Source organism: Lepus europaeus, chromosome 8 (assembly GCF_033115175.1).
Source record: "Lepus europaeus isolate LE1 chromosome 8, mLepTim1.pri, whole genome shotgun sequence".
NCBI classification, from domain to species: Eukaryota; Metazoa; Chordata; class Mammalia; order Lagomorpha; family Leporidae; genus Lepus; species Lepus europaeus.
In genome coordinates this window covers 108,465,582-108,492,483 of record NC_084834.1, presented here as the reverse complement: position 1 = coordinate 108,492,483, position 26,902 = coordinate 108,465,582, and the positions used below count along the sequence as shown (strand labels likewise).

The 26,902-nt window shown below is 36.6% G+C and overlaps 1 protein-coding gene across 1 annotated transcript; it reads right to left on the bottom strand.

The window, feature by feature from the left end:
- Nucleotides 1-1,925: 1,925 nt before the first annotated feature.
- On the bottom strand, nt 1,926-22,816 carry LOC133765143 (UDP-glucuronosyltransferase 2B16-like). Its single transcript, XM_062198767.1, has 6 exons — nt 22,069-22,816; nt 20,704-20,852; nt 15,342-15,473; nt 12,998-13,085; nt 11,592-11,811; nt 1,926-3,707 (listed from the first exon to the last, which is right to left on the bottom strand). The coding sequence occupies exons 1-6, from the start codon at nt 22,802-22,804 to the stop codon at nt 3,428-3,430; spliced, it is 1,605 nt and encodes a 534-aa protein (XP_062054751.1). The 5' UTR covers nt 22,805-22,816; the 3' UTR covers nt 1,926-3,427.
- Between the last annotated feature and the right edge of the window lie 4,086 nt (nt 22,817-26,902).

The following is a 26,902-nucleotide window of genomic DNA, read 5'->3' as shown; positions in this document are numbered from 1 at the left end:
ACCTGCATCCCTCCAATCTCCCACTCCCTCTCACATTCCATTCACATCAAGATTCATTTTCAATTATCTTTATATATACAGAAGATCAATTTAGTATATATTATGTAAAGATTTCAACAGTTTGCACCCACACAGAAACACAAAGTGTAAAGTACTATTTGAGTACTAGTTATAGCATTAATTCACATTGAAAAACACATTAAGGGCAGAGATGCTACATGGGGAGTAAATGCACAGTGACTCCTGTTGTTGAATTAACAAATTGACACTCTTGTTTATAGCGTCAGTAATCACCCTAGGCTCTTGTCATGAGTTGCCAAGGCTATGGAAGCCTTTTGAGTTCACTCTCTCTGATCATATTTAGACAAGGTTATAGTCAAAGTGGAAGTTCTCTCCTCCCTTCAGAGAAAGGTACCTCCTTCTTTGATGGCCCCGTTCTTTCCACTGGGATCTCACTCACAGAGATCTTTCATTTAGGTCTTCTTCTTTTTTTTTTTCTTTTTTGCCAGAGTGTCTTGGCTTTCCATGCCTAAAATACTCTCATGGGCTCTTCAGCCAGATCCAAATGCCTTAAGGGCTGATTCTGAGGCCAGGGTGCTGTTTAGGACATCTGCCATTGTATGAGTCTGCTGTGTATCCCACTTGCCAAGTTGGATCGTTCTCTCCTTTTTAATTCTATCAGTTAGTATTAGCAGACACTAGTCTTGTTTGTGTGATCCCTTTGACTCTTAGACCTATAAGTATGATCAATTGTGACCTGAAGTTGATCATTTGGACTAGTGAGATGGCATTGGTACATGCCACCTTGATGAGATTGAATTGGAATCCCCTGGCATGTTTCTAACTCTGCCATTTGGGGCAAATCAGATTGAGTATGTCCCAAATTGTACATCTCTTCCCTCTCTTATTCCCACTCTTATATTTAACAGAGATCACTTTTCAGTTAAATTTCAACACCAAAGAACAATTCTGTGTTAAAGAGTTCAACCAATAGTATTAACTAGAACAAAAAAAACAAAATACTAAAAGGGATAAAGTATTAAGTTGTTTATCAACATTCAGGACAAGGGCTGCTGATCAAGTCACTGTTTCTCATAGTGTCCATTTTACTTCAACAGGTTTCCTTTTTGGTGCTTGGTTAGTTGTTACTGATCAGGGAGAACATATGACATTTGTCCCTTTGGGACTGGCTTATTTCACTCAGCATGATGTGCTCCAGATTCCTCCATTTTGTTGCAAATGACCGGATTTCATTATTTTTCACTGCTCTATAGTATCCTATAGAGTACATGTCCCATAATTTATTTATCCAGTCTACTGTTGATGGGCATTTGGGTTGGTTCCAGGTCTTAGCTATTGTGAATTGAGCTGCAATAAACATTAAGGTGCAGACCGCTTGTTTGCCAATTTAATTTCCTTTGGGTAAATTCCAAGGAGTGGGATGGCTGGGTTGTATGGTAGGGTTATATTCAGGTTTCTGATGAATCTCCACACTGACTTTACCAGTTTGCATTCCCACCAACAGTGGGTTAGTGTCCCTTTATCCCCACATCGTCACCAATCATCTGTTGTTGGTAGATTTCTAAATGTGAGCCATTCTAACTGGGGTGAGGTGAAACCCCATTGTGGTTTTGATTTGCATTTCCCTGATTGCTAGTGATCCTGAACATCATTTCAATAACTGAGTCCAGAGTCATATCTAGCAGGGAATTTGATGGGATTCATTCACACAAGAATTGGAAAATAATGTACTGGTTTTCTTGTCATGAAATCTCCATAGACCATGTTAGGTTAAAAAAAATCTTATTACTTGAGTCACATTTCAAATTATAGTGTAAGAGAAAAATTAAGTGCACACATAGTGTAATTCCTTTCATTTTTTTAAAAAGATTTATTTTATTTATTTGAAAGACAGGGTTATAGGCCACAACAGTGGGAGCTGAGCCTATCTAAAGCCAGGAGCCTGGATTGGAAGAGGAGCAGCGGGACTAGAACTGGTGCCCAAATGAGATGTTGGCGCTGTAAGCAGAGAATTAACTCACTACACCAAAGTGCTGGCCCTATGAGTTAGATCTTTAAAGCTAAGTCTAGAATATGTGCTGACTCTTTGTTCAAGAAAACTCAATCTTGCTAAATTGTAAACTCTACATTGTCTGGTGCACCTTACCAAACTACTTCTAGTAATTTTCCACTTCATTTTCTGTAATCTTCTATTTCCATAAATTTGTGTAGCTTCTTTTGGTTCACCTTCCTTACTACTGTATTTCCTCTCTCTCTCTCTCTCTTTCTCTCTCCCTCTCTGTCTCTCCTTTTGAAAATCTGTCACACTTGTCCTAGTTGAACTTGAGTACAGCTTATCATGGAGTCATTCTTCCAATTAAAAGATGTCAGGATACAATCTGTCTTGCCTCCTACACCAAGGATCTGGCTATATTTTCTTTGGCAAGTACACATATATTCTACTTGGTGGAATAGTGTTCAAGTAGATGATTCTGAAAATGAACACAAAATTTGAGAACTCTTCTTAAAGAACAGTCTGATGCTCCAGTGAGTCTCCTTTCTTCAAGTTAGTAAATCAGTTAAGAAATCATCATTACTATTGAATTGTTTCAGTATATCTAAAGTTAGAATGGTGTACTTCCTTAATGCTTTTTTAAGAATAAATATTTGGATAAATCTGGAATGCACAGATCTCCTAAACTGCGCAGGACAGTCTTTTTGTTGTTGTTGTATATTCATCATTTTTATTGGTGATCTGTTACTATAAACTAAGTATGAGAAAAATCAAATATCTACCTTGAATGAAAGAAAAAGACGTGGCCTAAATTTACATTGCATTTAAAAATTGGTATCTATTACATATGCAAGCAGATTTTATTTATTTATTTGAAAGGCAGAGTTACAGAAAGAGAGGAGAGCGAGATCTTCTGTCCATTGGTTCATTCCCCAGATGGCCTCAATGGCTGGGGCTGGGCCAGGCCAAAGCCAGGAGCCAGGAAATTCTTCCAGGTCTCCCACATGTGTGGTAGGGGCCCAACCCCTCGGGCAATCTTCTACCTCTTTCCCAGGCTGTTAGCAGGGAACTGGAAAGGAAGTGGAGCCATCACAATTCCAACCAGCACCCACATGGAATGCTTGTGATGCAGGCAACAGCTTAACCTGCCACGCCACAGTGCCAGCTCTATGGTAATTTTGTAAAAAGATAATTTTGAAAAGATTTATTTGAAAGCAAAAATGAAAGAAGGAGAAATATCTTCCATCTACTGGTTCACCCCCAAGATGGCCACAACAGCCAGATCTGGACCAGGATGATGCCAGGAATCAGGAACTGTATGCAGGACAGTTTTTACACACCTGCATCATTAATGGTTGAGCTAATGGCATGATGTCACATAGCAGGGCTGCTAGCCTTAGGTCTGTAACAGCTCTAATCTTGCTTTCTCTTCTTTCCTGTTTTAACAAGCTGTTGATAAACAAGCAAGCAAAATTTTATAACAAGGTAGATAATGATCATCACACAAGCCAGCAGGAACCCAATCACGTCCAAGGAGTGGTACTGGAACCAGGTGAGGTCGTGGGCTGCAACCCTAAGGTGTTTGGCTCCCTTATGGCGCATGACAAACTCAATCCAGAAGACTGCTCGATCCAGGGGTTTCATTGGCTGATCATGGTGAATTCTTGATAACTTCATGACATTCTCTTTATAGCTGAAAAAAATCGATAGACATAAATTTATAAATGTGAAATTTTTATGTAGATGGTAAAATGGATGTTGCATGAAAAACTAGGAGAAATAAATTATTTTCTTCAGTAAACCTCAGACAGATCTGAGTTTTTTGATAGGAATTTGTTGGATTACAAGGTTACAAAATGTGTTGGGAGAAACTGACAAAGAACAATATTTCTAACTTTCAAACCTAGAAATTGGAATCAGTTAATTTTTACAGACAAAGAAAAGAAAAAATGACAATAACAGCAACAAAACTATTCACTTTATGTACAAAGCTTGACAGGTTCTGTAGGCAGTGGTTTATAGGTTGAATGTACTAGATTGGGATTAATGTAATTTAGAGATAAGAGGCAAATCATTACAAAGCTCAGGTATATCTGGGCCAAATTAATAAGGAGTTGTTATCAATCAGGAATTTGTGCTAGACTTAACCCTTAATCAGTGCATTAACATTTGAGTTGTGAATTCATTAAATTTAATTGCCTTCTTTGTAGCCTTACATTGACTTTTACTTTCCCTTTCTCTCAGTTTTAACTTTACAAGATTTTCATTGTTAAATGCATTGTAAATAGACATTATCTTTCTTTGTTTTTTCAAATCAAAAATATGTTGATTTTTAGAATATTTGAATTATTATTATTATTATATGACAAACCAAGAGTAAATGTTTTCTATTATTACTATTTTTCTTCTTGGTAGGGTTGTGATTTCAGGGTCTGGAGAATTCTCAAGGCACTCAAGACAGTTGTAATTGTTCTTGTTGTTGAAATTATCAAGAACTAATGGACAAGGTAAAAGGGTGCATGTAAGGTTGTGTCTTACCAACTCTGAATCACAAAGTGCAATTGCAATGCAATAGCAATTACAATGAAGGTAAATTCCATTGTTGTTATAAAAAATGTAGGAAAACTCCTTTCAGGAGGGGTGCTTATAAAATTGTGGAAATTGATGGTGAAAAGCTATAATGAAAAGGTGATAAAATATTTGCCAAAAACTAGTACAATGTGTTCCATACATTATATATTCTCAATGTATTAGCTAATTAAGAAATTCTCTACTCCATAACATTGTATCTATTAAACTACAATAAAAAATCTGCAAGTGAATGATAAATTCACTTTTAAAAAAAGACAAAAGAAGTGTGCTTCTAATTAAGCTCATTAGGATGAACGACAGCTATAAAAAGTTGAAATCCAACTACTTTTAATACCTAAGTGTCAGAGATTCAAAGATGGTGGGTTAGGGAATGATATACTGGGCTAGGCCTGAGATAAATAGTAAAAACAAAAGTGTAGGAAGTCCACTCTCAGGGGAGAATTGATGAAGAAACCAACTGGAGATCCTACAAGAGGAAGAGGAATGCCATGGACCTGTGTGGAGGGTGTGGACATACAGCATGAACACAAACACGATACACAATTGCTGCAGTCAAGAGCTGGAGTGGGAGGTGGCTTGGTGGAGGCGTGGAGAGAGAGACTGGACAGCGGCAAACTGTGTGATACAGCCAGAGAGAGTGTGGCCTGAGTCTAGAATGGTGCCCCTGGGACTGGTGGTTTTTAATGATTGCCCATAGTCCCAGTGGAAATAGAGGGGGCACATTTATCTTTCCCCAACTTCCCCACAATAGTGTCCACTGCCTGGCTGAGAAAAGGCAGGCGCCATTTTGGGTTTGGATGGCAGCTGCTGAAGCCTTTGTCTGTGAACCTACAGCAACTGGCTGAGGCAGGATGCCTTCTTGCTAGTATTGGCAGCAGTGGTGGTGAGAGCAATATTCAGTCAGTGGTTCTTATAGGCACAGGTGATCCAGAGATTGTAGCAGAGGGAAAAATATGTAGGCCCCACTGACTTTGAGCCTGGCTGGGAGGTGCCTAGGCACCCATAAGGTACCCACAGCCTCCCAGGATCAAGACACCTAGGCAGAGCTGGCCAGAGGAACATCTGCCTCTCTGTTGACTGAACAGACTGGCAGGGCACAGCCAAACCTCTTCACACAGCAACTGTGGGAGCCTTGTGTGCTGAGAATCTGGGCACTCCCTGGTTTCATGAGAAGGTGTAGGGCATAGCTGGTTCTCATATGGAAACATAAGAAACCCCAAATAGCTAAAGTAATTTTATATAGCAAAAAAAAAAAAAAAAAGCCAGAGGCCTCACAGTACCTAATTTCGAGACACACCACAGGACAGGTATAATGAAAACAGCCTGATATTGGCACAAAAACAAACATGCAGACCAATGGAACAGAATAGAAACTATAAATCAATCCACACATTTACAACCAACTTATCTTTGATAAAGGATCTAAAAATCATTCCCTAGGGCAAGGACAGTCTCTTCAACAAATGGTACTTGGGAAACTGGATCTTCCCATTCAGAAGTATGAAACTAGATCCATACCTTACAACTTACACAAAATCCACTCAAAATAGAATTAAAAACCTAAATCTATGACCCAACACCATCAGATTACTAGAGAACCTTAGGGAAACTCTGCAAAACATTGGCAAAAACTTTTGGGGAAAGTCCCCAGAAGCAGAGACAATCAAAGTCAGAATTGACAAATGGAATTACATCAAGCTGAACAGCTTCTGTACTGAAAAAGAAACATTCAGCAAAGTGAAGAGGCAACTAAAAGAATGGGAAAAATATTTACAAACTTTGAAACTGATAAAGGGTTAACATCCTGAATTTATAAAGAGCTCAAGAAACTCAACAACAACAAAACAAATAATACAGTTAAAAAATGGGCAAAGGATTTGAACAGCATTTTTTAAAGTTTTTATTTAATTAATGCATTTTTTCATAGATTCCACTTTAGCAATATAGTGGTTCTTTCCCCCCACCCTACCCCAACTCCTGTCCCACTTCCCTCTCCCTCTCTTATTTCCTTCTCCATTATAATTCATTTTTAGTTTGACTTTATATACAGAGGACTAACTCCATGCTAAGCACAGACTTCAATAATTTGTACCCCCACACACACACAACATATAGAGTACAGTTTGGGAAGAAAATTTGCAGTCGATTCTCATAATACAATTCATTAGAGACAGAGGTCCTACATGGGGAGCAAGTGCACAGTGATTTCTGTTGTTCCTTTAACAATTAACACTCTTATTTATGACATCAGTGATCATCCAAGGCTCTTGCCATGGTCTGCCAAGGCTATGGAAGCCTTTTGTGATCATAGACTCCATTGGTATTTGGACACAGCCATATAAGCAGAATGGATGTTCTCTCCTCTCTTCAGAGAAAAGTATATCCTTCTTTGATGACTCTTTCTTTCCACTTAGGTCTCACAGAGATCCTCCTTGTAGAATTTTTTTTTCCACAGAGTCCTGGCTTTCCTTGCCTGAAATGTTCTCACAGTCCTTTCAGCCAAACCAGGAAGCCTTAAGGATTGATTCTGAGGTCAGAGTGTTATTAATAGTGAGTGTCATTCTAGGAGTCTGCTGTGTGGAGTGCTTCCCATATTGGACTTTACTTCCTTTTAAATTATATTATTTTTACTGGGTACTTTATGTTATTTATATGATCTTTTTTAAACTTAGACCTATCTATATGTTGACTTTAATGTTTAATATGATTATTTTAACATTGAAGATGGCATTTATACCACTGATTTTTATGGGTTTGGAGCCCCATGACAAGTTCTTAGGCTGTACCCTTAGAGGTGAGTCTGTATGACTGTATGCAGAACTAGACTCTTTACAGTTATAGACTACCTCCTCCATCTCTTATTCCCCCTCTTATTTTTTTTAAACTTTTATTTAATGAATATAAATTTCCAGTGTACAGCTTATGGATTACAATGGCTTCCCCCTCCCATAACTTCCCTCCCACCTGCAACCCTCCCCTCTCCCCCTCCCTCTCCCCTTCCATTTGCATCAAGATTCATTTTCAATTCTCTTTATATACAGAAGATCAATTTAGTATAAAGGTTTCAACAGTTTGCACCCACATAGAAACACAAAGTGAAACATACTGTTTGAGTACTAGTTATAGCATGAAATCAAAATGTACAGCACATTAAGGACAGAGATCCCACATGAGGAGCAAGTGCACAGTGGCTCCTGTTGTTGACCCAACAAATTGACACTCTAGTTTATGGCACCAGCAACCACCCTATGCTGTCGTCATGAGTTGCCAAAGCTATGGAAGCCTTCCGAGTTTGCCAACTCTGATCATATTCAGACAAGGAAGGCTCCCCCTCTTATTTTTAACTAGGATATTTTTCCAATTGCCTTAAAATACATATGACTGAGTCTATGTTACGTACAGAGTTCAGCATATAGTATGAAGTAAAGAAAAGAGAGAGAAAGAAAGAAAACAGAGAAAAAAACAAACAAAACAAAAGGATATACACAGTAAAAAGTAACAATGATAAACTGTCCTTCGACAGTCAGGTAAAGGACTATTGAAGACATTGATTCTAAAAGTGACAATTTCACTTCTATAGCTTTCATTTTAGGTGCACTATTAATTCGCCCAAATCAGGGAAAACATATGGTATTTGTCTCTTTGGGACTGGATTATTTCACTAAATATGAGATTTTCCAGCTTGCTTCATTTCGTTGCAAAGGACTGGATTTCATCCTTTTTTTTTTTTTTTTTTTACTGCCATGTAGTATTCCACAGTGTGCATATCCCACAATTTCTTTATCCAGTCTTTGATTGATGGGCATTTAGGTTGCTTCCATGTTTTAGCTATTGTGATTGAGCTGCAATAAACATGGTGGTGCAGATAGTAATTTTGTTTACTGATTTCAGTTGTCTTGGGTAAATTACCAGGAGTGGGATAGCTGGGTCATATGGTAGGTCTATATTCAGATTTTTGAGGTATCTCCATACTTTTTCCATAGTGGCTTTACCAGTTTATATTCCCACCAACAGTGGGTTAGAGTGCCCTTTTCCCCACATCCTCTCCAGCATTTGTTGTTTGTTGATTTTGTATGAGGGCCACTCTAACTGGGGTGAGGTGAAACCTCACTGTGGTTTTGATTTGCATTTCTCTGATGGCTGGAGATCCTGAGCATTTTTAATGTGTCTGTGGGCCATTTGGACTTCTTCTTTTGAAAAATGCCTGTTGGGGCCGGCGCTGTGGCTCACTTGGTTAATCCTCTGCCTGCGGCTCCTGCATTTCATATGGGCGCCGTGTTCTAGTCCCGGTTGCTCCACTTCCATTCCAGCTCTCTGCTGTGGCCCGGGAGGGCAGTGGAGGATGGCCTAAGTACTTGGGTCCCTGCACCTGCGTGGGAGACCAGGAGGAAGCACCTGGCTCCTGGTTTTGGATCAGCGCAGCACTGGATGTGGTGGCCACTTGGGGGGTGAACCAATGGAAAGAAGACCTTTCTCTCTGTCTCTCTCTCTCTCTCTCTCACTGTCTATAACTCTACTTGTCAAATAAAAATAAATAAATAAATAAATAAAATCTTTAAAAAAAAGAAAAAATGCCTGTTAAGGTCCTTGGCCCATCTCTTAACTGGGTTGTTTGTTTTGTTACTGTGGAGTTTTTTGATCTCTTTATAGATTCTGGTTATTAATCCTTTATCAGTTGTGCAGTTTGCAAATAATTTCTCCCATTCTGTTGGTTGCTTCTTCACTTTCCTGACTGTTTCTTTTGCTGTACAGAAGGAACAAGCATTTTTTAAAAGAGGAAATTCAAAATGCCAACAGAAATTAAAAAAATGCTCAGGATCACTAGCCATCAGAGAAATACAAATCAAACCACAATGAGATTTCACCTCACTCCAGTTAGAATGGGTCTCATACAGAAATAAAGAAACAACAAATGCTAGTAAGGATGTGAGGAAAATGTACCCTGATCCACTGTTGGTGGGAATGTAAACTGGTGCACCCACTGTGTAAGATCAAGTGTGGAGATACCTCAGAAATCTGAATATAGAGCTATCATATGATCCAGCCATCCCATTCTTGGGAATTTACCAAACCAAAAGAAATCAGCATACGAAAGACTTATCTTTACCCCTACGTTCACTGTAGCAAAATTCGCAATAGCTAAGATATGGAATCAAGCCAAATGTCCATCAACTGTTGACTGCATGCAGAATTTATTGTATAAATTCACTACGGAGAACTACTTAGTTGTAAAAAAATGAAGTTCTGTCTTTTGCAACAAGATGGACACAACTTGAAACCATTATACTTAGTGAAAGAAGTTAGACACCAAAAGACAGATACTATATGTTTTCCCTGATTCAAGATAACTGATAGAGTACCTAAAATGTAATGTTTAGAAGTGCAATGGACATTTTGAGATTTGATGGTTGTTTATAGCCCTTGTGTCTTTGTTGCGGAACAGAGTTTTTTTTTTTTTTTCCATACTATTTGTTGAATTTTTTTTTTACTTAATGTAGGGTTAATTTTATAATCATTAAGTAAACTGAAAGTAGATCTTTGTAAAAATTAAGAGTGGAAATGTGAGATAGAGGAGGAAGAAATGTTGGAGTTTGGGTAGGAGGGAGGATAGAGGTTCAAGAATCTTTATGTTCCTAAATTTGTGTATATGAAATACATGAAACCTATATAACTTAAATGAAATTATAAAAAACAGGTGATAGGTCTCAAGTATCACTTTAAATTCTCAGATGTTCAGACTGAATAGCAATCATTCTCTGTCAATGATAGCCAGTTAGAGTTGAATTTAGGCAGTCTCTACTCACATAGAAATATTAATTTTACTTTTGACATCTATGGAATCACCTACATCTAACTGTATATTTTTGAACTGTCAGTTCATAATTCAAAGTGGATATTTGTCCCAGCCAAATATCAAAATTCTTACCAAATATAAACATTTGCATTTATTACCAATTTTTAAATTGAAAACACATGATCTTTTGATGAATATTTCTTGAATATATAGATGAATGGTTGGTTGATTTTGACAGCACTCGTTAAGACTTCTGTTAATATCTGGTTCATAAATATCATCCAATTTATTGCTAAAGCTCAACTTATTGCTTAACACAAAGGAAAACCAGTACCCTAACAGAATATTTTTTTAGCCTATAAGAAGAGAAGTCATCAAATTCTACACACACACACACACACACATACAAACAGAATATCAGCTTGTTAGTCAAGCTATAATGTCGCATTTTTCCAATATTCTTTCCCTGACTTAATTATGCTTTGGGTCATCATTGGCTTTAAAAGTTCATTGATCTAGCTTTTGATTTTTTATTTGCTGTTAAAACTTTACATTGAAGGGACTATATGGATGGAAAAAAATTTGACCCTAATTAAGCAAAAATAATATACTAAATTCATTATTTTTCTCATTTCCAATCAATTATATGACAATTCCTTATAACAGGATAAAATAAAGTAAAAAGTGAAAGACAAGTGACAGAAAACATGGAAGTTAGTTTTTGTAGCAAATATAGGAGTCAAAACAATTTTTTACTTTATTCATCAACTTATTGAAAACCTGCTTATGTATTATTCTTGAATAAATTATAATTGCAATAAAATAAACCTATGTGTCATGGTACTACTACCCAATGAAAATGCTGCATTTACATTTATGTCATTATGTAGTGAAAGGAGGAAAATACATTCCAAACATTATTGATATAACAATAAAACACTAATAGCTTAATCAAAATTAGCCATATAAAGGAATAATTTGAGAACCATCTCTTGATACAAATATTTTGAATAGTGAACCAGATTATTGCAATTTATCCATTTCAAGTAAATTACTTGTTTATTTTCTAATTCTATTGTTTTCCAATGTTATCCAAAAGTGTACTCAAAATACTTTCCCTTTTCACAATCACTTAGTCCTCAAGTGAAAACTTATCTATTAATACAGTTTATTTTAAAAAACAATACTCACGAAGGATCATGAATGACTGTCTTCAAGGCATCGATCAAATCTGAACTTGACATTGTTTTCCAGTCCAATCTAACAGCTGCTCCCTTGGCCCTCATGTGGGCAAGGTTATCATGTTGCTCCCCAAACAAAGGAAGGCCCACCATAGGGATGCCATGGTGGATGGCCTCATAGATGCCATTGGCTCCACCATGAGTTACAAAAGCTTTGGTTTTTGGATGACCTAAAATTGAGAGGTTTTCAGTGAAATTATTAATGATAAATCTTAGTAGTGAAATAAGAAACAGAATTTGAGGCGCTAAAAGGGGTGGTGACCTCTAGACCACAGATTATGAGTAAACATGAGATAGTGTAAAAATTAGTTTGAGATCCAGAGGAAGAGACTCCTAATTCCAGTGGAAAGGTCAGCAAAAGCCACATGGGAAGCTGGTATGACTTAAAACTTAACCAGCGGATTAGCAAATGGGCATGAAATAAGGACATATTCTCAATAAAAAAAGATTGCATATAGCTAAAGAAAACTAAAAAGCCCATCAAGTACATGTTAGAAGATTTTGTCTTAAAGCAATAGTCCACTCACTGAGACCAATATGTAAAATTTACAATGCAGCAGGAGTGGCATAGTTGTATTGCTGGAACCATAGAAGGAGGGGCTACACTTCATCTTCAAATGCATTATCACTTCATATTGAAGATTCTGAGTTTTTCCCACAAAAAATGTGGAGTAATTAATAAGTACAGATATATATTATTTTCAGTGGCATTTGGAAATTTTATTATGGGAATCAACAGATAGATTGAATGAAACAGGAAACAGAGAGACTACCTAGGAAACAATTATTATATTTTTATTTATTTGAAAGACATATGGAGAGAATGAGTGAGTGAGAGAGAGACAGAAACAAAAGAGAGAGAGAGAGAGAGAGATCTTCCCTCTATTGATTCACTATACAACTTCCTGCAATAACTGGGGCTGGGCAAGGCAAAGCCAGGAGCAGGAACTCAATCCTAGGTATCAATGTGGATTACTGTGACCCAAGAATTTATGCCATCACCTGCTACTTGCCATGGTGTAAATTGGCTGAAAGTTGGAACCAGAAGTCGAAATTGAATTTGTACCCAGGAACAGCAATAAAAATGCAGATGTCCTGAGTGACATCTTGACTGCTATACCAAATGCCCTCCCACCGAGAAGTTAGAAATTCTATGGACATGAAGAATTTGTGCATCATGAAATGTCAACCTCTTTAGTTCATTGTATTCCCCTAGGACTAGAAAATAATGAGAATGAATACATTTGGTTGACTTCTGAGTTTTTCCACTAAAAATGGTCACCAGCTTTCTGTTGGAGTACTGTCTTCTTGATTGGCTGTTACTCATGTTTACAGCATTTGTCCTCCATGTCTTACCAAGAAGGTCATTCTGAGGTATCCACTTATAGAGCCGGGTATTAGGTCCTAAGGTATCCGGTTTCTTGCCATCAAATCTCCAAAGAACCTATTAGGTAAAGAAAATACCTATTTCATGAGTTGAATATCAAACTACAGCATCTTAGAGTCTAAGGACATTGAGAGGTAACCTAGTTAAATGTCTTCCATGTGTAAGATTAGTAAAGGGAGACAGAAGAGATTAAGTAGAGAGAACTACTAAAAGATAGAGGTAAGTAGCCTACAAATATGTTCTGTTTATTTGTCATTCAAACAGACATGGAACATAATTATGATGCTTCACATACACTGCCTTAGTCATGTGACATAATGATTGACAAAAACCAGTGTTTTAGGAATTGTTAAAATGTCATAATTCTACTGCAAGAAGTGAAACTCATTCCCTGCATTGTACACTTTGAAATACATGAATTACCATGTTGGACTCATCTTCCAAGTGTAATAACTATTTCAGTTGTGATCATAAAAGAAAAGCATACTTATATCCAATGTTCATAACATATTTCATTATAAGCTAACATCTTTTAATTCACAAAAAGTAAATCCGTGTAATGAGTTATTTGTGAGAAATAAATTAATTCTGTTTAGGACTACATTTAACTTGTTTTATATCACAACTTCCTAAGCACTATTTCCTGGAAAATGTTTAAATGGATTTATGTAAAGTTTATTATATTAACTTAATGTACCTGTAAAAGTCAGAGCAAGAGATGGAGATATAGAAAGACACACACACACATAAATACACGCAGAGAGAGAGAGAGAGAGAGAGAGAGAGAGAGAGAGAGAGAGATCCTGTGTGCTTGTTCATTTTCCAAATGCTTGCAACAGATAAGGCAAGGATAGGCTGAACCTACAACTCCATGTGAGTCGAGGATACCTGAGCTAGTACCTGCTGATGGTTAAAAGTGAGAATTTGGATCAGAAGCACTGGAAAAACTCCATCACAAGCTATATCATATAGGATAAATGAAGCCAAAACACAGGCTTATTCTGCTGAGCCATATCACTGACCACTACAGTGGTATTTTTGAAATGAATCAAGAGTAATATCATTATTGCTATGATAGGAAACTCTAAATGTGGAAAATAAGAGGGTGTTAGTAGTACTATGATGTCTGAAAAACATGCAAAATTGTTAATGCTAAATTTTGTTCAACTGACAGTAAACTCTTCCATGATGCACTACAAAGTGCTAACAGCAAAGATTACTAATTTCTGCTGTTGTTAGATCGTTTCCATATGCAGTACCAAAATGAAGTACTGATTTTATAGTTTCCAAGCTTTGTTCATAGAAGCAGGATCCACAACCATTTAATTTCAGTTTGCTTTGTGAATGTTAAAAATAATTTCAGTTCTCAGAAAAAAAATTACATAGGTGATTACTAGACCCTTCCATTACATACCACACTAAAAAGCAGTTCATAACAATTTATAGATCAAAGTTATCTTACATATATTGGAAAATTGCTGTGCACTACAATTGCTAGAGGAGTCCATCTGAATCTCTCCTCATTCCAGGTCTGCTCCTGCTTCATCCTGAAATTCCCTCCTCCTTCCTCAGTCTGCAGGAGGTGTATATCTAATGGGCTAGGAACACAGTCCTGTGAGGCCACACATTGTGATGCACTGGGTCCATCTCTACTCCCTCCCTTACATTTTCCTGTTTTAGATACAACCAGGATTCAGCCTAGAGGGCAGCCTGTTTTCTTCATTTTTCTAAATATACTTGACTGAGTGAAGTCCTGAGCTTGGGGTTCACAAGCCCTGATTTTTCTAAATCTAGGAAGATTCCAGCAAATCATTTTGAGAGGACCTATTATAAAATTAGGAGAAGTAAATAGTTGAGAATTATTTGGGAGTCTGAAACCACAAGTCACACAGCAGAATTTTTTCAAAACATTTTTAATACTAATCTATCAGCTCAATTATCAATTGCACTTTAATTCTTTTGTGATAACATCTTTAGTGTAGGAGGGGGCATCAACAATGTACAGAATAAAGAACCAAATGATACTGCAGAGTTTGGTAGCAATGTCATGATGGTAACAAAGTCTCACACTGCACCTCCCATATATGCATTTTTGTGATCAAATACTAAAAGCCAAACACACTTTTTGTTAAAAACATCTTCTGTGCTACTGTTCCATGTCTCACAGAGAGTTAGTTTTAAACTGATATCTGACAAAAAATCTCAGTATTGTAACAGTTTAGTTTTCACACAGGAAGTTTCTCTGTTGAGCCTGTTTACAGAGTGTAACAGACACAATTCAGTAGCTGCCCACCATTAGGACACTTTTCTAACCTTTTGTGGAAGCTGGGCAAGGGCTGATGCGATCAGATTGTTCCTTTCTTCTGTCATGTTACTGACCATGGACCCCAGAGAAAACACCACAATTCCTTCTTCTCCAGAGCTCTGCACAAAGGTTTCCATTTCCTGTGAAGAAAAATTGCTCCATCACAAAAGGGCAGCATCACAACAAACACTAGAGGAAGGATCGGTGCAATCAACTAAGCAGAGAAAGTAAAGTCTTATCAGAAATTATTGTAGTGGTCATTGTGGTAAAAGACATGGTGACAAAATTTTCCAATATTGTCTAATTTTTTCTGATTATACATTTCTAACTATAAAGATGTTCGTGTTATCTACGGTCACGTTTTTGTGCTAACTGTCCTGGATTTCTTTTTCTTAGAAAATTGAAACTTCAGGCCCTATTTTTTTTTTTTTTAAATTTTTGACAGGCAGAGTGGACAGTAGAGAGAGACAGAGAGACAGAGAGAAAGGTCTTCCTTTTTGCCATTGGTTCACCCTCCAATGGCCGTCGCGGTAAGCGCGCTGCGGCTGGCGCACCGCGCTGTTCCGATGGCAGGAGCCAGGTGCTTATCCTGGTCTCCCATGGGGTGCAGGGCCCAAGCACTTGGGCTATCCTCCACTGCACTCCCTGGCCACAGCAGAGAGCTGGCCTGGAAGAGGGGCAACCGGGACAGGATTGGTGCCCCGACTGGGACTAGAACCCGGTATGCCGGCGCCACAAGGCGAAGGATTAGCCTAGTGAGCCATGGCGCCGGCTAGGGCCCTATTTTATAAGAAACAAATGCAGGGAATGGTAATCATAATTTAGAATCCTTTTCTCCTTTTAGAGAATAAAATCTGATTTCATTTTTTTTTTCAGGCAGAGTTAGACAGTGAGAGAGAGAGAAACAGAAAGGTCTTCCTTTTCCATTGGTTCACCCCCCAAATGGCCACTATGGCCAGTGTGCTGCACTGATCCAAAGCCAGGAGCTAGGTGCTTCCTCCTGGTCTCCCATGCGGGTGCAGGGCCCAAGGACTTGGGCCATCCTCCACTGCCTTCCCGCGCCACAGCAGAGAGCTGGACTGGAAGAAGAGCAACTGGGACAGGATCCGGCGCCCCAACAGGGACTAGAACCCGGGGTGCTGGCGCCACAGGTGGAGGATTAGCTAAGTGAGCCTTGGCGCCGGCCCTTCATTTATCTTCTTGGCTCCTGTTTCCAGCTAAATTTCCTATATGGCTGGTTTATTGTCATCAAAGATTTTTGATAAAATAATTGTATTGATGTGATTTTACAAACCAAATTATTTAATCACTCCCTAATATTGAGTTTACATTACTGTTCATGATTATTTTTGCAAAACTACTATTTTCATTGACTTCAAACATCTTAATTACTTCTCTCTTTACAGATTCATACTAAGATCTTAAAAATCCAAATGTTATAAACATTTTAATTATCTTGATCTAATTTATTAATTTTTTATTTCTCTTTTTAAATAGGATGGACATTATCTAGACATATGATAATCACAGGAGAGGCAAGTTGTTGGAATTAGAAAACTAGGCTTGAGATAAAAGAAGAGAAGCTTCACAACCTTGAGCTGTATTCAGACCTTGTCTGTGCAATGGAACAACTACAGGTGTCATTACTAACCATCATGACAGAGCCACCTGTCCTCCTGCTTTACCTTTTGCTCCACTTTCTTCCTACAGCCACTGTCACTTTCCCTTTATGCAAATAAGGAAACCATTAAGAAAAGAGATACATAGTATAAACCCTCACTAAAATTGCCTCAGCCTTTAGACCTGTGAATTGTACCATATAAAGCTCAAGCAATTTGCATTCAAAATTGGTATAGTATTTTAACCATTTACTATCAATTTTGTGGTGCTTTAATAGGAAGACTGATGGTATCTCTTAAGAGATGAGCTAATACAGTGATAAAGAAAACTTATTTTCTACATGTCATTTTAGGGTAGTATGAGTTTAAAATATATATATATATATATATATATATATATATATATATATATATTTACTTTTATTTAATGAATATAAATTTCCAAAGTACTGCTTATGGGTTACAATGGCTTCCCCCTCCCAAAACTTCCCTCCCACCCGCAACCCTCCCCTTTCTCGTTCCCTCTCCCCTTCCAATCACATCATGATTCATTTTCAATTCTCTTTATATACAGAAGATCAGTTTAGTATATATTAGGTAATGATTTCAACAGTTTCCCACCATATAGCATCACATAGTGAAAAAAAAATACTGTTGGAGTACTAGTTATAGCATTAAATAAGAGTGTACAGCACGTTAAAGACAGAGATCCTACATAATATTTTTTTTTAAAAAATTAATTAATTTTCTATGCCATTTCCAATTTAACACCAGGGTTTTTTTTTTTTTTTCATTTCCAATTATCTTTATATACAGAAGATCACTTCAGTATGTAATTAGTAAAGACCTCATCAGTTTGTACCCACGCAGAAACACAAAGTGTAAAAATACTGTTTCAGTACTAGTTATAGCATCACTGCACATTAGACAACACATTAAGGACAGATCCCACATGGGATGTAAGTACACAGTGACTCCTGTTGCTGACTTAACAATTTGACACTCCTGTTCATGGCGTCAGTAATCTCCCTAGGCTCTAGTCATGAGTTGCCAGGGCTATGGAAGCCTTTAGAGTTCGCTGACTTTGATCTTATTCCGATAGGGTCATAGTCAAAGTGGAAGTTCTCTCCTCCCTTCAGAGAAAGGTACCTCCTTCTTTGATGGCCCCGTTCTTTCCACTGGGATCTCACTCACAGAGATCTTTCATTTAGGTCTTCTTCTTTTTTTTTTTTTTCTTTTCCATGGTGTCTTGGCTTTCCATGCCTACAATACTCTCATGGGCTCTTCAGCCAGATCCGAATGCCTTAAGGGCTGATTCTGAGGCCAGAGTGTTGTTTAGGACGTCTGCCATTCTATGAGTCTGCTGTGTATCCCATTTCCCATGTTGGATCTTTCTCTCCCTTTTTTATTCTATCAGTTAGTATTAGCAGACACTTGTCTTGTTTGTGTGATCCCTTTGATTCTTAGACCTATCAGAGCCATCGGTTGTGAACTATAGTATTTGTTGTTATTGTTGTTGTTGTTGTTCTAGTACTATTGGTTGAACTCTGTAATTAACACAAAATTATTCTTAGGTGTTTAAATTTTAACTGAAAAGTGATCCCTGTTAAATATAAGAGTGGGAATAAGAGAGGGAGGAGATGTACAATTTGGGACATGCACAATCAGACTTGCCCCAAATGATGGAGTTAGAAATGTACCAGGGGATTCCAATACAATCCCATCAAGGTGGCATGTACCAATGCCATCTCACTAGTCCAAGTGATTAATTTCAGTTCACAACCGAGTTTAAAATATATTAAGTACTCATGTTTCTTTATGAAGAATGCCATCTTATCACATCCTATCACATGATGCCATATAATCTAGATAAATATATAATATAATATATATTAATAGAAATGAATATAATAAAAGTATAAAAATATATAATATGATTCTATATTATATAATATTATATAAATTAATATAAATGTATATTATATATACTATATATAAAAGAGTATACATATTATATAATATATCTTACATAATACATTATACACATTATATATTATACACATATATAATCATTATATGTTATATAATGATCATATATTATATATTATCTATAATATATAATGTATATATAATATACATTATATGGCACCATGTGATATTTACAGTATATTATGTTATAATGAGGGCAAATTATCTTTTACTATTTATTTTTTAAAGTTGAAAATATTAAAAATACTTTTTCCAGCGTTTTTTAGGAAAATATGTAGTGCATTACCATTATCTATATTGACCCTACTGCACAATGAAACAACAGCGTTTTTCATACCTATATACCTGTAGTTTAGTTCCTCATTATCAACATTTCCCCATGTCTCCCACCCCACTATTCTCTCTAGCCTCTGACAACTACCATTCTCTTCCCAACATCTCTGACATGAACTTTGTTTGATTATGTACATAAATGAAATCATGCAGTGCTTGTCTGTCTGTGATGTTTATTTCACTGTGCATAATGACCACCAGTTCCATATGTGTAGTGGCAAATCACAAGTTTTCATAATTTTTTATAGTTGTATAGTATTATATTGTATAATGTGTTGTATTTTCTGTATCTACCCATCAGTGGATGAAAAATATTCCCATTCCCAGTTTTAGCTTTGGAGATGATACTGCAATTAGCCTAGTGATGCAGTTTGTTTTTTGACAGCCTGATTGAATTTCCTTTGGTTATCAGAGACACCTTAATTGTTCTTCCTGTACTAACCAATTTTCCGTACAACAAACATGGGGCAGTATTGTTATTATTATAACATCATGAATACCATATCTCTGGTGATTGTTGCCTAATTCTCCATCCTGTAGCTGAACTCTTACAATCACTTCCTTAATCTCACCTTTTCCACAACTATACCTCTTCTATCAAATCCAGTGACTTAATCTTGATGTCTGCATCTTAAATATTAATTAACTAACTAATTAATATTTTGACTAAAGGAAATCTGACCCTATCTGTAACACAAATCTTCGTCTCTGGTTCCCTATCAGAAATATTGTGATGTATTTTACACTCCTTCACATTAGGTGGTACCACTTGACCTCTTTAGAAAAATCAGCCTCTTTGTTCAACCTCTCCTTCTAAACCATTCTTGCGTTTGCTACTTTACATACTTGTCATTCTCTGTCTTATATCCATTCATCCTTAGCCTGCTCATGTCATCCTTCATATGTCTGTTATTATCAGTCACTGTGGGACAGTTTCCCTGACCTCTCCTGGATCTTTTTTAAGAATGTTGTTTTTCTTTTCACAAAATGTTGGAACCATGCTTCCAAAGAGAATGTAAAATGCTGGGGAGAGGATAAACTGTCTACATTATTTCTCTATATGTCCAACATTTGCTGTTTTGTATCATAATCACTTTTCACATATACACTGAATTAATATCCAATATCTTCTTATGTTTTGAATAAGAAATATCTTAATCAAGATGACTCTAGTCTAAAAGTCTTCTAGACATTCTGTTATGCTACAATGATAATGATGTCTCTATACATGTGATGGCTTTGAAATTATGAGGGGATTTCAAAAAGTTCACAGAAATGTCCATATTTTAGTTCAAATATTCCAAACTCTTTGTGAAGTCCCTTCCTATGAGTTTCTGGCTGGCAGGGCATTTAATTCTACTTTCAACAGCACTCCTTGTATGTCAGATGTTCTTAGTGAACAATGCAGAGCAAGCAGGAGCATATTTACCTTGGGCAGAGGTTGGGCAGGTTTGCAGTGGAGCCCTCCAACAAATTCAACATTCGGCAGGAGTGGGCGAGGAAACTCCAAATCCCAATAACTTTGAATGAGCCAAATATCAGCTTTCCCCACTAGCTCAGAGAATCTGACAGGTCTTCCTGAATGGAAGAAAAATCAGGAAAAGACAGGGTAAATAAAGAATTGTTACATGAAGTATGCTATGTAACTATGTGGAACAATGTAGTCAATGATTTACAAAGCAATAATTTAATATGTATTAAATTTAATAATTTAATACATATATATATACATATATATGTATACTATGCATTATTCACCTATTTGATACATGCAAAAATGTCTCTAATATCAAGAATACAGCCAGAATTCTTGTCATTAAATTAGGCCACTATAGAATTAAACATGCATTATTTTCTTTTTTCAATTACAAGAGTATCAAATTCAAATGAGAACAACTATTTAGCTGTAGAGTCAAGAAATTCTACAGTTATCATGAACAGGGTTTTCCTAGATGGGGAACTCAGTCCTGTTTCCTGTTAACCAAACTGGCCTCTGATCCTTGATTTTTCAGGTGAACTGAAAAATCATTTTTTTTTCTTCTTGTTGTTGTTGCTAGTCTGAGCATATTTTTGATCTATTTCTGGTTTTGGTTCACTTTGGTGACTTAATAATATCACTTTACAATGAAATTTATATAAATATTTGCAAAATCACAGGGAGATGTTTTTAAATTTTGGAAAAACATATTTTTGTCTCACCCTTGTTTTGGATCTTTTTTATATGGAGAAACATGATTTTAAAATTAATTATTTATATGTGTCTACATTTCCACAAAATTTTTGACCTTACACAGATGAACTTAAGGACTTGAGGAAGGAATGTGGTAACATTATACAACTCAATTTACATGTTTTCTGTCTGGAAAGAAACTTTGTATCATCCAGTTGTTAGTGGCACTCTTAGATAATATGGAAAACTTATGTAGCAACAGACCTACACAAGACAATCTACATGTTTTCATTCATCAACAAAATTTGTCCACTGATTTTTATGGCTTAGAAAACTGATAGAATCGACACAATATTATTTAGAGAAATCCCCAGTGCTTCATTGGTAGCTGTACAACTTCCTGGAATCTTCCATCCAAATGTGACTCAATAAGTTCTATCTAAATCTATAATGACAACCTCTCCATAACATTTGTAAAACTGATAAATCTTTTTCTGTTTTTCATTAAATTACTTCACCTAGGAAAGAAAAATTCCTTGGATTTTTTTTTTCATTCATGAAAGATCACCTACAAAATTACATTAAACTTAAGACATCACACTGGCAGCCAAAAACACGACTTACCTAGAACTTGACTGCAAAACTGATCCCACCTCATCACATTAAATAACTGGAAACAAAAGTCAAAATAAAGCATCCATAGCATGTTTTTTACCCTCTCCATGAATGTCATTTGTCCACTTAAATCTGACATAATAACAGGCACATAGGAAGGAGGAAACAGAAGTCCTCCACTATACTTCTCATAGGTGTAGCCAGGAGTGAAGCGGAGACTGTGCACAAGGGGTCTGTTCAGTAGCTCAGCCAGCAGCTCACCACAGGGAGCAACTGGGTCTGCAAGAACAACATCAAACCTTGATTCTTGAAGCTTTGTCATGATTTTCTTGTTCAAAACCAAGTCTTTGCAGATACTTTCATAAACATCAGAATAATCAAAGAATAATTTTTGCAGTAGTGGGAAATATTCCCAATATGCATCTCTTGACATATCATTTATAAGTTTACTAATCCCATTTAAGAGAAAAGCTTCTATTTGACCTTTAGTATAAGATGTGTAAAAAGTTTCAAATTTAATTCCTGATTCATTTTTGGGATCAATTAGAACAGAAGCAGAAGATCTCAGAACAGTTACTGCATGACCTTTCTGGACAAGTGCATCCAGGATTGTCTTCATATTCATCCAGTGACTGAATTCCATAGGCCACACCAGCACCTTCCCACAACTCCCAGAGCTGAAGCAGCAACTCAGCTGTAGCAGCAGCAGCAGCAGCAGCAGAAGTGAGACACATCTCCTGGACATCCTGGTGAAATGCAATCCTTCCTCTCCACTTGTCTCTTTCTTTAGTTCTTCATGGTTATATCCAAAGGGAAATGTAATAAATAGTTAAAGAATAACTTGCATTGGCTGTGGAGCTTTAGGCAGGTGGAAAAGCCAAGTTATATATTATTGTGGTTTATGTGAGTGTTCCTGGTCTTTTATGATTGATTAATTTTATAACATGTAGACAAAGACCTACATGTGTAATGCATCAGTGTTATGAACAGATTTTAGAGCAGTGCCAAGAGCAGTGGCAAGCAATTTGATTTGCATAGAATTATCCCTGATACAGAATTAGAGATAAAATAATTATGCAACTCATCTTCATTTCTTGGATAGTGTGGTTCAAGGGATTGTTCTATAAACAATGTTTGCATGAATTCAAAGTTTTTATCATTAATGCATTTGGTTCTGTTTTATATGTTTATATGTATATCTATAAATATACTGAGATTAATACTGTAAAATCTTAAATTCCCATAAGAGAATACTAAAATATTTTTCTGCTTTGTAAATTTTCTGAATTCTTGTTTTTAAATAAACACATATTTTACTTAAGTTGCTCAAATTATTGTCATAAAACCTTTTAATAGCCTTCAAAAAATAAAAGTGGAGTTACCCAAGAATCAGCACCTCTGAGTATTATATATGTATTTAAAAGAAATGAGACCTATCAGTCAACAAAATCTGCATTCTGATATTGATATTTATTGTAACACCATACAGAGAAGATGAGACACATTCAAACTAAGTGTTAAACCTGAGATGAATGGATACCGAAAATATCATATGCATACAAATAGAATATTATTCATTCATAAAAAGATTGAAATCACTTTATATTTAATAACATGGATGAACCTAAAGGACACAATATTAGGTAAAATGAGCCAGGCACAGAAAGGCAAATACAACTACAGATTACTTTATATATAACAATTTTTTCCCTTACTGCCTTCAACACTATATCTTTAATTTTGAACTATTTAATTATTACGCATCTGGGTGTAGGTCTTCCTGGATTTATCTTGAGTTTTTGTGCTTCTCAGAGAGAATTTTCTGTTTCTTTCCTCCAGTTGAGAAATTCTGTGCCATTTTGAAAGATATATTTTCTCTTACTGGCATGTCAAAAAATATACAAATAATCATGTTGACATTGTCCTTTAACTCACTCTCTCTCTCTTTTTTAAATATTTTATTTATTTATTTGAGAGGTAGAGTTACAGACAGTCAGAGGGAGAGACAGAGAAAAAGATCTTCCTTCCGTTTGTCCACTCCTCAACTGGCCGCAACGGCCGGAGCTGCACCAATCCGAAGCCAGGATCCAGGTGCTTCTTTCTGGTCTCCCATGAGGGTGCAGGGGCCCAAGCACTTGGTCCATTCTCTACTGCTTTCCCAGGCTGTAGCAGAGAGCTGGATTGGAAGAGGAGCAGCCAGGACTGGAAAGGGTGCAGCGGAGGATTAACCCACTGCGCCATGGCGCCGACCCAACTCTCTTTTTAAGATTTATATATTTATGTGATAGACAAAACATCAGAAATACAGGAAGAGACAGAGAGAGATCCTCTTAGCTGATTCACTCTTCAATGGCTGCAGCAGTATTAGATGTGTTACATCAAATCTAGGAGCAAAGAATTCCATCCTGGTCTCCCCAGTGGGTAGCAGGGGCTCAAGTACTTGGGCCATATTCTTCTATGTTCTTTGGTGCATTAACATGGAGCAGCTTGGACTTAAGCCAGCACTTCAATAAGGGATGCCAACGTTGCCAACAGTAGCTTAGCAGCTTAACCCTCTATTCCATAAGACTGGCACAATCCCTTACGTCTCTTAAACTGTATTCACTCTCTTATTTTTTCATTCTTCTTGATACTTAGACTGCATTACTTCCAGTAACTTGTGTTAGAGTTCACTGATTCATACTTTAACTAAGACACTACCTAACTATCAATAGATTTTTTTTAGGTTATTTATGCATGTAGTCTTCAAAAATGCATTTATGTTTAAAATCATTGATTTCATTTTTTTGCAACAAAATAACCTCATACTAACTTGGTACATCTTGTATATATAGGATCTGGTTTAATGCACTAAGAAATTAAGGTTGAAACATAGCCTGTATCTGAACAACACAAATTGAAACAAATACAAAAATTCACTTCCTAGTGAAGCTTGGGTAGAATAAAGGTGAAAGTATTTATGTTTTGTCAAAAGCTTACAGGGAAAATGACTCAGATAAACTAGAGATTTATAAGTAAATAATCAAGTTTTAGGAGGAACAAGACAATGTTGAAAACGAAGGCAACAGGTACAGAAATTCCACTTCAGTGTTTCTGAGCAAAAAAATCAATCATCTTCATGTTTTGATTGAGAAGGATCAATGCTTCACAGAAGAATCAATAGTGCTACAGATGTCTTTGTTGATTCCAATTACAAAACTGTGACTAAAAAATTAAAGTTCAGTAAGGTTTTTGCTCAAAAGGCACAAACACTATTGAAACCAGGTCAGCCTCACAGAGAAATGTTTTTCAGTAAATTTTAAGTGGGATAAATATCCTGAAACATAGCAGAATTGTTGTAACAGGAGAGGAAACATGGTCAGGAACATCAGTTTATTTGGATGGAATATATGATTAGACCTCACTTATGATACCTCATGAACTTGATGGAGTAGACATTGAAAAAAATGTATACTATTTATTTATTTTTTTATTAAACTTTTATTTAATGAATATAAATTTCCAAAGTACGGCTTATGGGTTACAATGGCTTCCCCCCTCCCATAACTTCCCTCCCGCCCGCAACCCTCCCCTTTCCCACTCCCTTTCCCCTTCCATTCATGTAAAGATTCATTTTCAATTCTCTTTATATACAGAAGATCAGTTTAGTATATATTAGGTAAAGATTTCAACAGTTTGCCCATATAGCAACATAAAGTGAAAAAACTACCATTGGGTTACTAATTATAGCATTAAATAGCAATGTACAGCACATTAAAGACAGAGATCCTACATAATTTTTTTCCAATTAATTAATTTTCTATGCCATTTCCTTTTTAACACCAGGTTGTTTTTTTTCATTTCCAATTCTCTTTATATACAGAAGATCAATTCAGTATATAATTAGTAAAGACCTCATCAGTTTGTGCCCACACAGAAACACAAAGTATAAAAATACTGTTTCAGTACTAGTTATAGCATCACTTCGCTTTAGACGACACATTAGGGACAGATCCCACAAAATGGGTGTAAGTACACAGTGACTCCTGTTGCTGATTTAACAATTTGACACTCCTGTTCATGGCGTCAGTAATCTCCCTAGGCTCTAGTCATGAGTTGCCAGGGCTATGGAAGCCTTTAGAGTTCGCTGACTTTGATCTTATTCCGATAGGGTCATAGTCAAAGTGGAAGTTCTCTCCTCCCTTCAGAGAGAGGTACCTCCTTCTTTGATGGCCCCGTTCTTTCCACTGGGATCTCACTCACAGAGATCATTCATTTAGGTCTTTTTTTTTTTTCCCATGATATCTTGGCTTTCCATGCCTACAATACTCTCATGGGCTCTTCAGCCAGATCCAAATGCCTTGAGGGCTGATTCTGAGGCCAGAGTGTTGTTTAGGACATCTGCCATTCTATGAGTCTGCTGTGTACCCCGCTTCCCATGTTGGATCTTTCTCTCCCTTTTTGATTCTATCAGTTAGTATTAGCAGATACTTGTCTTGTTTGTGTGATCCCTTTGACTCTTAGACCTATCAGAGCTATCAATTGTGAGCTGAAATTGATCACTTGGACTAGTAAGATGGCATTGGTACATGCCATCTTGGTGGGATTGTGTTGGAATCCCCTGGCCACCATTTGTGGCCAGTCCGATTGAGCATGTTCCAAATTGTTCATCTCCTCCCTCTCTTTTTCCACTCTTAGATTTAAGGGGGATCACTTTTCAGTTAAAATTTAAACACCTAAGAATAATTGTGTGTTAATTACAGAGTTCAACCACTAGTACTAGAACAACAAGAACAACAACAAATACTAAAAAGGATAAAGTATTACATTGTACATCTAAAGTCAGGACAGGAGCTGATCAGTT

Bases quoted from the DNA above. Each gene is read 5' to 3' on its own strand.
- LOC133765143 (XM_062198767.1), bottom strand. From the start codon at position 22,804: ATGTCCAGGAGATGTGTCTCACTTCTGCTGCTGCTGCTGCTGCTGCTA. The intron at 20,853-22,068 runs GTAAGTCGTGTT...TCTTCCATTCAG, and splicing joins GTTTTGCAGTCAAGTTCTAG to GAAGACCTGTCAGATTCTCT. The intron at 3,708-11,591 runs GTGAGTATTGTT...GATTTTTTTCAG, and splicing joins ACAGTCATTCATGATCCTTC to CTATAAAGAGAATGTCATGA.